Source organism: Zootermopsis nevadensis, unplaced genomic scaffold, assembly GCF_977971745.1.
Source record: "Zootermopsis nevadensis isolate Lab colony 2312 unplaced genomic scaffold, Znev_1.0 Znev_ptg000058l, whole genome shotgun sequence".
Classification (NCBI taxonomy): Eukaryota; Metazoa; Arthropoda; class Insecta; order Blattodea; family Termopsidae; genus Zootermopsis; species Zootermopsis nevadensis.
In genome coordinates, this window is record NW_028259189.1 from 122,220 (window position 1) to 137,464 (window position 15,245).

Consider the following 15,245-nt stretch of genomic DNA (forward strand, 5'->3'; position numbering starts at 1 on the left):
CATCACTGTTTAATTTATTTCAAACAGGTGAAACCTCTTTATTGTTAACTGTATGTTGTACTTTAAGTGTTTTTATATATTATTTATCAGAAACTACTTTTATTAACTTTTCCTATGTAAGTACATTTCTGATAATTTTCTAGCTGGACTCATATTCTTTTTCTGATGTCTAACTTATACTGCAGTACTGATGTCATATTATGTACCACAGTTCTTACAGTGTTGTGTACTTTAGAAAACATTAATAACAACACTTTCCAATAAATTCTATATAAAATAACACTTTGTATACTACCATATAATAATAACACAGTTCTCACTGCAGTGCTAGTCCCAGTTCTCACTGCAGTGCTCGTCCCATTTCTCACTGCAGTGCTCGTCCCATTTCTCACTGCAGTGCTCGTCCCATTTCTCACTGCAGTCCTCGTCCCATTTCTCACTGCAGTCCTCGTCCCAGTTCTCACTGCAGTCCTCATCCCAGACCCCACTGCAGTGTTTCTACCAGTACTCACTGCAGTCCTCGTCCCAGTCCTCACTGCAGTCCTCGTCCCATTTCTCACTGCAGTCCTCGTCCCAGTTCTCACTGCAGTCCTCGCCCAGACCCCACTGCAGTGTTTGTACCAGTACTCACTGCAGTCCTCGTCCCACTTCTCACTGCAGTCCTCGTCCCAGACCTCACTGCAGTCCTCGTCCCAGACCTCACTGCAGTGTTTGTACCAGTCCTCACTGCAGTGCTCGTCCCAGTTCTCACTGCAGTCCTCGTCCCAGACCCCACTGCAGTGTTTGTACCAGTCCTCTCTGCAGTCCTCGTCCCAGTCCTCACTGCAGTCCTCGTCCCATTTCTCACTGCAGTCCTCGTCCCAGTCCTCGTCCCATTTCTCACTGCAGTCCTCGTCCCAGTTCTCACTGCAGTCCTCGTCCCAGACCCCACTGCAGTGTTTGTACCAGTCCTCTCTGCAGTCCTCATTCCAGTTTTCACTGCAGTCCTAGTCCCCGACCCCACTGCAGTGTTTGTACCAGTCCTCACTGCAGTGCTCGTCCCAGTTCTCACTGCAGTGCTCGTCCCAGTTCTCACTGCAGTGCTCGTCCCATTTCTCACTGCAGTCCTCGTCCCAGACCTCAATGCAGTCCTCGTCCCATTTCTCACTGCAGTCCTCGTAACATTTCTCACTGCAGTCCTCGTTCCAGTTCTCACTGCAGTCCTCGTCCCCGACCCCACTGCAGTGTTTGTACCAGTCCTCACTGCAGTCCTCGTCCCATTTCTCACTGCAGTCCTCGTTCCAGTCCTCACTGCAGTTCTCGTCCCATTTCTCACTGCAGTCCTCGTCCCAGTTCTCACTGCAGTCCTCGCCCAGACCCCACTGCAGTGTTTGTACCAGTCCTCACTGCAGTCCTCGTCCCATTTCTCACTGCAGTCCTCGTTCCAGTCCTCACTGCAGTTCTCGTCCCATTTCTCACTGCAGTCCTCGTCCCAGTTCTCACTGCAGTCCTCGCCCAGACCCCACTGCAGTGTTTGTACCAGTCCTCACTGCAGTCCTCGTCCCAGACCTCAATGCAGTCCTTGTCCCATTTCTCACTGCAGTCATCGCCCAGACCCCACTGCAGTGTTTGTACCAGTCCTCTCTGCAGTCCTCGTCCCAGTCCTCACTGCAGTCCTCGTCCCATTTCTCACTGCAATCCTCGTTCCAGTCCTCACTGCAGTTCTCGTCCCATTTCTCACTGCAGTTCTCCTCCCAGACCCCACTGCAGTGTTTGTACCAGTCCTCACTGCAGTGCTCGTCCCAGTTCTCACTGCAGTCCTCGTCCCAGACCTCAGTGCAGTCCTCGTCCCATTTCTCAATGCAGTCCTCGCCCAGACCCCATTGCAGTGTTTGTACCAGTCCTCACTGCAGTCCTCATCCCATTTCTCACTGCAGTTGGCGGTTGGCAACTGCTATTTATACCCATACAACGCGTGACGTCACGTATTGCGCAACAGTGAGAAAAGGCGATCAATTCGGTTCATTCAGGCGTGCATAAGAAATGAAAAATGAACCTTATGGCCTGCCAATCGAGACTGTTGCACGTCTGCGTCACAGGTGTGCTTTACGAATTCCAATCTTTCTCGCGCAGGTTTTCGTATTTTATAAAAACGACTGCGTTTCGTGTTTACACATTATTTGTAGTTAAAGAAATACAAATTTTAATTACTACAAGTTATAATTTGGTTACATTCCATCCTAAATATACGAAGTCAATAATTAATATTAAATACTTTCTGTGTAAAAGGAAATAAATTTAAAGGTGATGAAAAGAGGCTTGAAGTAAATTTTGTAATTTAATTTGCCCTTGTTTAAAATTATCGTCGTATTTTATGTTTTATTATTATTAGTGTTCTGTCTGACGACAGGTCCATATGAACAGGATCCTTCCATCCTTTCCTCGGACTGGGACCTGTTCATATACGTTCTTGGCAGATGATCCAGAAGTGGTTTGCCATTGCCTTCTTCTGTGTGTGAATGGAGTAATTGTTGGGATGCCACGGAGAAAATTGTTTAATTTTAAAGACGATTTTTGAGGGGCCCGGGCACTGTTGAACCCATCGCCCCTGGGCGAGGAAAAGTGTTTCCTTGCTTCGAATCCCGATTATTCATTTTGACCAATGAGAGATCACAGGAAGGTCAGAACACGGGAAAAGTGTCCTGGGTTCGATTTCCTTCAAGGGCGGTTCCTGTAGCTCGGAAACTAAGCGAGACAGAAGAAAGGCACCAGGATCAGAATTTTTTGCTTCGAAGAGAAGATTACGGAAACGAAGGCCTCGACACTGAGTTCGAGTCCCGACAGGATGGTTTCTGTTCACTGGAACGCAACCGCGAAAAAGAATGACGTCAATGAAAATTTCTTTAGTTTCGGAGAGGAAATTTCGGGGTCTAAGGTCACAGACACGGATACACAGTCCTCGGTTCGAGTCTCTATTAGGTCGTTGGTTTCCATGATTTGTTATTTATTCGTGGTTTATTTAACGACGCAAGTTTTTACCCCCAAGGCTTCCTTCACTGTTTTGAGGTGTTGGCGGACATTAGCCACGAGGGCTGAGATGTACGTAGTTTGATGGGTAAATATGAGCTGCCAATACACTATAAAAGGGTGCACAAAATGTGTCCAAAATTGGAATGTGCAGTTCAAATTCACACACATGACACCAGCACTGGAGTATTTCCAAAGAAGTCTGTGGGCCAGGTGCTGGTAAGAATGTGAAAGACTTCAGAAATGTCTGACGCACACACACAAGCTCATAAATATATCAGAAATCAAACAGCTCACAAAACGCATCTAATAAAACTATCTACAAATCTGTGCACGATAACTGTCACAGAAATTAGAAACATCAATACCAAGCTTGTCTTGTTACGTTGATCTGCGTCTTATGCTTCTTGGTTCAAATTTAACATATGTATCGGGTGTGCGATTTATCAAATCTTTCACAGCCTTACAAGTGCCTTTTGACCTGACCAACTGGACCATTCCCTTGTATGACATTTAGGAGCACAAGTTGCTTTGGTCTCTGGAGTATCAGCGTGCACATTCTATCCATAAATACCGTTTCAAGATTACACATCCTAATTCTAGGCATAACTTGCACTGATTACACGGCCACAGGAATCTGGGAGTCTAAAATGTCAAATTTCGGAAACTGGGAGTAAAGTAGATCGTAATGCTAATTCACTTTATTGATAGAGCTACCAAAACCGGCTGAACTTCTTTATTGCCCCGAGAGATGGCTCAGCGAGTATGAACCCCGCTCTCCTCGATCATCAATGCTCATAGTACCAAGACTACTCAATAGAGTGCATCCGCTACCGCTCAATAATATTGATTTTAGTTGGACAGATTTCGCCTGCGTGAAAGAACGCTCTATGGAACACACGTTTTAAGATCACGAATGAAATGAGGCAGTGAAACCATTTACGTTACTTTTACGAGCTGCATACGAACCTGTCCCTCTGATCCAGTCACCAAATCAGCCAACATTTCTTCATTAAATCTGGCGTGAACAGAGTGCACTGGAAGCCTTTTTAAAAAGTAATTAGATTTGTGTCAGCCCAGCGGAATTCGGCATAGAATTCACAATGTTCTTTATTAAAATTGCCAAAAAAAGAGATTCTGGAACGAACTGTGGATTAATATAAGCCACAAAATACAACTATAAAATTCTCAAGTCCAAATTGTAGGCATGTATGAAAAATATAATACCCACCTATCATATTAGCCAACATAGACATATGCTTATTTTGCATGGATCGCGTTAAAGAGCAAATGAGCGTAAGAACAGTCATTTGTTTTTTATCTTTGAGTGCGCTTAGTCCAACATTTCGGAACAATTTATTATTCTCACGGTCTGGAATTGTTAGCCCCGCGACGAACCACAAGTCGGAGGATCACCCCTTGTCGGCTGTCCGCGAATGCTTATTCGAAACACTCCGTATCTGGCGGCCATAGTCGATCGTGATCCTGGTTTTGTGTGGACTACGGGGCAAAGTTCCCGCCCTCTCTGCGGCCAGTCTGTTTCTGGGGCTCAGCTAGCCTCGTATTCCCTGACCACCGAGGGTAAAGCAGGACGAAGCGTGAAGATGACGCCTGAGCACAGGAACAATTATCGCATCAACGAATTATCTGAGGCAGAATCAGATTCAACGCCAGAAAATTCTCTAACTTAACGAAAGTAAAACCACGAAGTACTCAAGACAAAGCTGAGAGGTTATCCAAGCGATTTCCAGTTCGAATCTTGTACGAGCCAATCCGCACCTTCTCGAAGGCAAATTCCTCAGCAGTTCCTCAAATCCATTTGCACATTCGCCCTGTCCCATTCACAATTCATAACAAACTTAGCATCCGCCATTCGAAGCCGCCTGTCAGATTAATTAAAGTCTGTGGCACCATAATCTAAAAAAAATCGATCCAATTCCTGCCCCCCCTTAAAACACGCCCAAAATATCGGCTTTATCCAATCACATTAAACTAACATGTTGGTATCGGCTAACCCCAGTTTCCTGGTTCTTCTCAGTTACTTTAAAGCAAGCACAGAATGTACTCTCGCAATTTATGATTCACAACCATCCTGGCATGTTTAATCAATGGATACGCAACATTATCAGTTGATAGAGCGTTGAAGGAACAAGAATGAAACACTCCTTCTAACAGTGGCTGGTTTCAGGATTCAAGGCTCTGGCGTCACCGCAGGTCCTTTCAAAGGAAGAATAGTTCATGGACTGGACAATACACAAATTTGTAAATTACATAATGAAAAGTAAAGGAGGATGCAATAAAATTGTTGTGTGTTTAGCAATTTTTTGTCTTTGCAATAAAGCACTAACTTATCCTTATAATTAATTTTTAATTCGGTACTTTTTTTTACCCTCAGGGGGTTGCTAGTCCCCCATCGGGCGCCTCCCCAGGTTGCGGATAGGGGAATGCTTCCCAGATATGGGAAATGAAATACCCGGGGCGGACAAACACTAGCACAGTGGAGGGCAGCAGCGACCACTATTACCAGCTTGAAGCGTGAAGGAAATGATCCGGGACCGGTTCGAGGCTGGAGCAGCTTTAATGGTTGTGGTCCTGCGATGTGGAAAAACTACCACAGTACTTTTTTCCAGGACAGCTTCTGCCCAACAGGAGCAGTCACAATGTGCATGATGCTTTCTCCAGAGACAAAACAATCCGGAGGTAAACTAGTCCTCCATTCGGATCTCCGGGCGAGGACTGTCTCGGGAGAAGGTATCAGGCAGGAGAATTCTTTTACGAAATTCACCATAGGAACGTGGAACGTCAGGACACTACAACAGGGAGGAAAACTGGAAAATCTGAAGATCGAAATTGATAAAAATAATGTGTGCATTGTGGGTGTCAGCGAAGTTCGATGGAGGGATCAAGGTGATTTCGAGTCTGGAAACTATCATGTACTACTCGGGAGGTGAGAGTTCTGAAAGAGGTGTTGCAATAGTGATGCAGAAATGGATCAAGAAAAGTATAATCAAAGTGCAAGCGTGTAGTGACAGACTGATGTATATCAAGTTGAATGCAGAACCAGTGGATATTCTGATAATGCAACATCGGATCATGACGATGAAGAAGTGGAAATAATATATGAGAAGACAGAAGGAAGAGGGAAAGTGCAAACCATAAAAATGGGAGACTGGAACAGTGTCGTGGGGAAAGGAGCAGAAAACAACATTGTCAGCCATCATGGACTGGGAATAAGGAATAGGAGAGGGGACATGATGGTTGACTTCTGCCGAAGAAATGGTTCAAGAAGCATCACAGGAGACAGGAGCAGATACCAGATAGACTATATCTTAGTGAAGCAACGATTTAGGAATAGCGTAAAGGATGTGACGACAGTGCCATCAGCGGACATCGACTCAGTTAGTTGCAAACGTCAGCCCCAGAATGAAGAAAATCAGGAGTAGGGGGGTGATGAAGAAGAGATGGGACCTGGAGAGCGCGCGAGACGAAGTAAGAGCAGAATTGGAAGGAAAATTAAGTGAAAGTGAAGGCGAAAGCGTTGAAGAGGAATGGAGGAATGTCAAGAAGTGCCTAACAGTGGCACTAGAAGAAAAGGTTGGTAGGATGAAAAGGATACCAAGGAAGGCATGGATTACACAGGCTATGCTCGATAAGATCATGTGAACGAGGGTTATAGACGGCAGCGTGATCATGTACATATAATTTATACGCAGTGGAAGAATCTCACAGACTTTTTAAAGAAAAAATGCATAGTGAAGGAGATTAAAGGTGACAATACATACTTCGCGATGCCAAAAAATATCTTATGGCAAGAGGCCCTTAGGCGAAAGAGACTGGACAGACGAGACAAGAAAAAAAAATTATGAAATTTAATGAAAAACAGATCGAGATTGACGATGAGAAAACCAGAAACGCGAGTGTGTACAAACACAAATAAACTATGTGATGTGCACGTCCATGCGTGTTGTCAATCAATGATATGTATTGTGACTGTCTAGTGACGTGGATTTAGCTCGTGCTGATGAAAATTTCGAAACCGTTAGAAAAGAAGCCGAGTTCACTAAAGAGTTTCGTCAAACACACGAACGTTAAGATTGGGAGAATTTAACAAAATACAGGTCCACGATCAAGCATGTACATAGAAATCTACTTCAGATTGAGTCTGTGAAAGTTACGTTATCAGAACTGACCCAACGAGCTTCGAATTCAGACCGTTTTAAGAGAAGCTTATTTGGATCACAGGGACAATATCGCATACATTGTTCGGAACGTTGGACGAACAGGATGGAAAATATTACTCAGAGCTGGAACAAGTTAACTTTTAGAGCTTTCAAAGGAGCAGATAGTTTTCGTTCCTGCAAGGGGACTGTCAGAGATAAAAAACACATTATTGAGGAAAACGGACAATTAAATACACAACGGAAGCTGTTTCCTAACGGCGATGGGGTATTTCAACAGGATCTGGCTCCATGCCACAATTCTAAGCTTGCTAAGAGCTTTTTACCCAGCAACATTTTAAGGTATTGGAGTGGCCAGGAAATTTACCCGATCTAAATATGTTATTCCTTCTAAGGATACCATCACTATCCTGTGTCCTGATAAGGAACCAATAGATACCATATTACAAGGCACGGGAAAACTTAACAATCAGAGCGTCGTGATCACAAACCAATCACGGCTTCCAAGCAGAATCTCATTTCCGAAATGGAAAATAATACAAAAAAAGAACTTCATAAAGAATTTAACGCGTTAAAACACAAAACCGCAGAGGCTACCAGAATCCCAAAAGGCGGAGGTAGAAAGACAAGTGACTAGATTGGTAGAAGAAGGAACAGTCCACTTTTGATAGGACCAAAGAAGTTAGACGCGAGTGGAGAGAAAACCCGGAGGCCGGCGTCAGAATGAGAAAACGGTGGGAAATGCACACCCACTTTCTGAAACATCCGAGATATCGGATCAATTAGGACAGTCCAAGTATTTTTCGTGCATGGACATGGTAATGGGACACCACCAGATCGAGCTCCGGGAAGAAGACAGAGAAAAAACCGCAAGGTCACTGGGCCTACAAGAGACTACCTTTCGGGTTAAAGACGGCCCCAGCAACCTTTCAGTCTACAGTACTGAGCGAATTAGTTGGGACAAGCGAAGGAACGCTAAGTCCAAGCTCTGCAATGGACACGCGCAAGTTTAGACTTGCAGCAGAGCGATATCTGTCTGTTGTGTTACTCTGGTATTATTTACACTTCCACTTTAGTCGGAATTGATATTTCATAGGCTGAGGACGTGATTAAGTAGTTCACAATTTTCATTGGAAAACTTTTTTATTAAATACATCTTGGACATCACGCCTCGTAAACGAGCTAAAATAATCAATCGCTTTAGGCGAAAACACTTCACTTACTGCTAGGCAGATAGCAAAAGCAGTCGGCGTCGGGAAATCCAGCGTTTCACGGATCATGAAGCTGCATAAGGAGACGGGATCCGTGGACATGTCCCATAGAAAAAGGAAAACCACCCCTAGAGATGTTAGTGTAATTCGAAGAATTAGTATCATAGACCAGTGGAGACATCAAAAGGGAGATTGTCTCACGGGGTTAATATAGATGCTTCCACCGTACGTCGTGTCACCGCCCTTTCGTAGACGACTCGTCTTCTTCCTTTGGATGCCCCGGGATCAAACCCAGTAGCGTGCAGTTACAGCGCGAGATATAAATTTGGATATGTGGAAGGATATAAGGAATAATTGGTGTAGGATTTGTCGGAGAGCAAGATTCTCCGACTCTCAGGGATTATATGGGGACTGTGATAGTTGGAGCGGGATTTGCGACAAGTGGAATCTGCAATTACTCTGGTCGGAGGCAGCGTAATGATTCGGCTGTTGTACTTATACTTGCAATTTGAAGAATGAAGCAGAAACTGTCTGCTTGCCTTGACGAATCAAACTTTCTGAGCGCGCGCGAGAGCAAGAAGGGCAAGAAGAATGCACCAACGCGATCCCGCTTTAAATACCCCCGCAACGTAACTGTTCATAAATTTTGAATTTAATATGACGATCCGATTCGTCCCCCAACAGTCACTTCATGAATGGAAGAATATTGTGTTAGAAACCACGGAAATCCTGCACGATGACCTATTTGTAACCACATGGGCCCATAGTCAGATAAGTACGGTGAGTAAGAAACCGTCAAAGTTTAAAGAGGATATGATTCATGCATTTGGGAAGAAGCTAAGCCACTTGACAAAAGACGAATTTGAAGCGATAGCCCCAGTACTCGAGGAGTACAGAGATTTATTTAAGGATGAAGACACAGGAGAGTTACCCTGTACGACTAAAGGTTGGCATGAGATACGCACAGGAGATGCGTTACCAATTAAGAAGAATCCGTACCGAGTACCGTTTGCGCTCAAAGATGAAATGAAAAGACAATTAGATGAAATGCTTACTAAAGGAGTAATTACGCCATGGGCAGCACCAGTAATCTTGGTACCAAAGAAATCACCAGATGGATCTCCTAAATACAGATTTTGTACAGATTTCAGAGCACTCAAAGCAGTGACTCAAACGCCTGTCTATCCTATTCCGGATATGAAAAATAACTTGTCACTCATGGCAGGGAGCAAATATTTTACTCTTATAGATATTAAAACGCGTATTGGAATATTCCTATCAAAATTGAGGATAGAGACAAAACTGGATTTGTAACACCATTTGCAAGTTTTCGCTATGGAATTTGGACTTTCAGAAGCACCAAGCACATTTCAAAAAGTTATGGATAATGTTCTATTAGTTTTAAATATGTCAATAACACTGATAAAGAATTAAAATTATCACCCGTAGACTGTCATTCGTAGTTCGCATTTGTAGATGTCACTACTGTGATGCACTGAACCTCGTTTTCATATGTTATTTGTGTTCTGTTGCAGTCTGCGTGGTATTGGAATACTTCGTGCAGTTATCGTACCGATTGGACGTAGCTACGTCTTGTGTGCCCTTCTTGCTGTATTCTCTGTAATATAGTGCGTTCGCAGATAAATTTAAATGTAACTGTCACTCCCCAGCTCCCGGCTGAAACTGCATGACTCACCGTCAAGGGCTACAAGGTTTTCCCGACATCAGTAAATTATCGCTTCACAAAAGAAATAAAATTAAATTAGCTGTTTATAGCAGTTCCTGACGGAAACCGGGAAGTCACAGTTGCGTTCAACTTTAATATTTTCCAACTATTAACGCATGGAGCGAACTTGATATACACTGGCACGTGTAACAAATCTTCTATATACGAGGTGCGATCGGAAGGTTTCAAGACTGCGCGTATAAAAACCCGTACACTTATCTCAGGTATTAAATTCATCCGTCACCCTCGAAGTAGTTCCCCTGGGAGTGAACACAACGATCCCAGCGCCGCTGCCAAGCCTGGAAGCATCCCTGGAAATCTTTCTTTGTCAGCCTGTCAAGCACCATCAGAGCACGAATCAGAGAGCCAAGAACCTAACATTCCCTAGCTTAGACAATTCGCATAGGTGGAATCGGTAAACAGTGCCTTGTAAATTATAACTGGGTAGTTTTGTCTTGGCTGAAGGCCTCGACATGCTCAGACCACGGGCTGCTGTTACTTGTGCGAGGATGACCCCATTAGGCAACTCGCCCTCCTACTAAAAGAACTTTAGGTCGATGGGTGTCTATGAGTTAAACCCAGAAAGGTTGACTGAAAACCCCTACGGCTTCAGGAAGAATCATTCTGGATTTTCGCCCTGCTTCTTTCGAATTATACACTGACATTTGTATTACAACTGAGGAAAAGCATGGAAACTTCACTCTTTATATAACCCACCAGAACACGTAGTATCTCTTGTCGACTGCCAATTCCTTTACGGGCAAAGGGGGTCGGTCTATTCTCCTCGCAGTTCCCGGTAATTGGAACAACGGAGTTTAAAACGCACCCACTCGTGACTGGAGGAAGGGTAAAAAGGCTTTTAAAGACAAAGTTAAATTCATCTTCACAAATGAAATTGTTTGACGTTGAAAGCTTCTACAAGTAAATTAATACTACTTTCTCCGTACCGGGTAAGAGAGGTTCATTAAGGCCCGCCTGAAGCAAACCTGCTCCTTGTGACGTATGGGAGATTGACCTCAGTCCCAGGCCACGGGCGACGGCGACACCGCGCAGCCTACGACAACAGTTTAAAAACTTACGCGAAAGGTAACCTTTTAAAAATATTAAAACAAGAAAAAATGCCAGAATGGTCTGGAGGCATGGGCCTTGATCACTCGGATACTGGGATCGTGGGTTCGAATCCCGCTCAAGGTATGGATGGTTGCTAGTCTGCGTCTTTCTCTGTTGTGCTGTCCTGTCCTGGCCTTGCGATGGACTGATCATTCATCCAAGGGGTCCTAGTAATGTTTAAAAAGATTAAGAAATCTCCCGTTTATGAGGCGGCAAAAGGTCCTTCAGTGACGGTAGAGTTACTGGTGATGAAAAACGACGAATAGTTAACAAACAACTGGCTCGCCTTCCGTGAATGTGTCCGTTTGTGTTCTTATACAGTGCGTTCACTGACTGTCACTTGCCGGCTTCCGGCTAGAACTGCATAACTCACCACCAATAATATAACAATATTTTATCATTTCCGGGAGCCGGGCAGCATTCAACTTTATCAGTTTCTCTCAGTAACGGATTAGCGTAAAACTCCGTAAGAAATTCATGACACCGGAAGACTAAACCAAGAAGTTTTGTTTCAAATTCCCGTCTGTAACGAAACGAATAAGGATATCGTTCAGAAGCAAATATATTGCGGGAATGCATTATCCGAAATTTTATAATATCCTGACAAGTATGGTGTACTCCATGGCAACACTACTATGCATTGACAGAAGGTTTCGCCCTTTCACGAACACATTTAGTGAAATTATAAACATTGCAGACAGTTTCATGCAGACGGAATTCCGACCACACCCCACTACATTTCTCCCTTGAGATCCCCTGGCTTCCAACACATCCTGCACACCACGGGTAATACGATCCGTAGTTCCGTAGTATGTGCCTGTCGTCGGGAAGAGGCCACCTTAAAACATCTTCCACCATTCTGTTTCATTCTGCCAAATAAATACGAGTACTGAAATGACGGACCGGGTAAGGTCATATGACATATTAATTTTTAATTCAGAAACAGAATTTAAAAAACTACGAACACTGACATCAACAATAGGTAGAGATCAGTGTTGTCCAAATATCGGTCCGTGGGACACATCAGGCCCAATACGACTTGTAAATAGAACCGTGAAATTAATTGTTAATTCGTTACTAGTTACTACGTTCATTTATTTTCTTTACTACGAAGGGTCTGAAATGAAAATTCGATCCATATCTCGTTTGTTGTTTTACGTACAATTGGCACAAATGCTATTGGCTTTTAAAAGCCCTAATGTAAAATTTAAGTTTTTCCTGGTAGACGTTGTGTCAAATACAAGATGCTCCATAAATTAACGCTATAATAATATGTGCAGACTTCAATAACATTCATATATAAGCATATACTGTGGTACTTTCTCATTTCTAGATAAGTACTGTTAAAGATAACGAAAACTGGGTATTAGTTACCAAAAATAGTTCCAGGAGTTGGGCCCTTGGGTTCAACACGGCCCCTTAAACTAGTCTTCGCAGTATGGCACTTACTGTCAGACGCAGTCCCGCATAACAGCCATTATACACTCTTAGTCTAAAACGTCAGTCTTTAATTCACACTACAGCAAGTGTTCGAATAGGTGACCTTCTGCGTTCCAGCGTACCTTCTTTCCCTTAACCCGATGCCTAAACCTGTGCCTCCAGTTCTGAACATGACTGTACTCCACTTCAATGACTTACAAACCAGCAACTGGCTCTTAGTCGGTTGATGCACAACATACACTGGGCCAGCGATATTTTTACCCGTAGGAAGAAGAAAAGTTAAAACTTTGGCATACTTCACAAGTCTTCTCTTGTGTGAAAATGGCTGACTTTTGGGTTGTAACGCCGTGCGTCTTGGTAAAAGTTTACCGACGTTTCAAAAGTACTTGTCTTTATAGTAAAGGCAATGAGTAGCTTGTGAAGCTGGAAGATAGTGGAAGCAGTAAGTACCTCTGAAATGTTGGTAACATTTTACCATACTACACCTAGTTACGAGGTGCGATCGGAAAGTTTCCAGACTGCGCGTATAAAAACCCGTACACTTATCTCAGGTATTAAATTCATCCATCACCCTCGAAGTAGTTCCCCTGGGAGTGAACACAACGATCCCAGCGCCGCTGCCAAGCCTGGAAGCATCCCTGGAAATCTTTCTTTGTCAGCCTGTCAAGCACCATCTGCGATTCTGCCTGAATCTCTTCTATCGTCTCAAATCTCCTTCCCTTTAGCTGAATTTTCATCTTTGGCAAGAGGAAGAAGTCACACGGAGCTTAGAAAGGAAGTTGGGGTAGGTTCTTGCAAGATCTTTGAGCTCCTGACAAACGAGAAGTCGATTCTGCTTCTGGTCCTCAGACAGGATGCGTCGCATGTGGAGTTCTTCCTTTAGAATCAGCTGACAGGTCCCATAGCCTATCCCAACAATGTCGCACAAGTCGTTGATGGTACGACGTCGATCTTCGTAACATTTTCGGGCGTTGTGCTCGAAGATGGTCGTCCAGAACGCTCGTCATCATCGACAGAGGTTCGGCCATTTTTAAAACGTGAATGCCACACAAAAGTTTGCGGACTCCCCAAATGCTTGCTTTAGCATTTCATAGGTTTCCGTAGCCGTTTTGGCGAGTCTTTGGCAACATTTGATGCACACGCCATTCCGAAATCGCAGGAGGGTCGGTGTAATGCACTACCAAAACGCCCGTAACTAAGAAACAAATGCTAATTCGATGATGCCGGCTGGCACACTGATTCACTATGAATGTAGGCCGCACCCCCTAGCGGCAGAAGCTCGTACTACATCCGGTTCGCCCTCTATTGACACAGTCTTGAAACTTTCCGATCGCACCTCGTACAACCCAGAACACAGCCATCTTCATTCTCGCCGCGGTGAGAACCTCAAATACGTCTTCAGAGACTGGGTGCCCCTGCAAGACATCCACTAGCCTATACGCAGTACGGAGTTGTCAGAGAAGTTGCCGCTCAATTACGGCGACAGACTCGTCATACAAGAGAAAGCTGAATGCTATTGGACATGAGAAAACTGCATAACGCAGGGCTACATAATTTTTACTCTCTAATAATATATATTACACTAACAAGTCAGTAGGGCAATTCATGATGAAATCCATAGAAGATTAAATCCAGAGAATGATTGCTATTATTCAGTCCAAAATTTTTTGTCCTAACTCCTATATAATTACAAAAACTAAAGTACTCAAAAGTGTAATTTTGGCATCGAGAACACTAAATTCTTGGACTGTGTCAGTCGTCTGTATTTTTAAAAAGAACACTGCGGTTAAAATAAACAAATAGTAAACATATTGTTCTGAACACATTTCTGCTGAACTGCTTTGTAATTTTGAAATTAAGACTGTGAAGTGACAAGGTTACTTAAAAGTTGCTGCTAACCACCCTACAGGAGAAAAAGCATTATAAAAATTTGATTTTTGTTCCTGTAGGGGTAATATATCCACAGACTAAAATTATTTCTTGTCTTTTCTGCAGAGTCTGAACGAGCCTGAAGCAGAGTTGATCTACACCTGAATTTCCAAACCTACACAGTAATACTTAATACTTTCCTTACGTGGCATTTGTCATTTCCCTGACTTTTCCTACTAACTGATTCTGATTCTGCGTCAGATAATTCGTTGATGCGATAATTGTTCCTGTGCCCAAGCGTCATCTTCACGCTTCGTCCTGCTTGATCCTCGGTGGTCAGGGGATAGCGGACTAGGTGGCCCCAGAAACAGACTGGCCGCAGAGAGGGCGGGAACTTCGCCCCGTAGTCCACATAAAACCAGGATCACGATAGACTATGGCCGCCAGATACGGAGTGTTTCGGATAAGCATTCGCGGACAGCCGACAAGGGGTGATACTCCGACTTGCGGGTTGAGCGCGGGGCTAACATTTCCTGACCGTGAGAATAATAAGTTGATCCGAAATGTTGCGCGTGTCCTCTGACTGGGACGGAATATTAGCAACTTACCAATTTGCTGGACTAAGCGCAATCAAAGATAAAAGACAAATTACTTTTTCTTACGCTCATCTGCTCCTTAATGTGATGCATGTAAAATAAGCATATG

At 43.8% G+C, this 15,245-nt stretch overlaps 1 protein-coding gene across 1 annotated transcript; it reads left to right on the plus strand.

Moving 5' to 3' along the window:
* The first annotated feature begins 5,666 nt into the window (after positions 1-5,666).
* Positions 5,667-6,449, plus strand: LOC110838597 (protein CFDP2-like). Its single transcript, XM_022081910.2, has 2 exons — positions 5,667-5,953; positions 6,065-6,449. The coding sequence occupies exons 1-2, from the start codon at positions 5,667-5,669 to the stop codon at positions 6,447-6,449; spliced, it is 672 nt and encodes a 223-aa protein (XP_021937602.2).
* Positions 6,450-15,245: the final 8,796 nt, after the last annotated feature.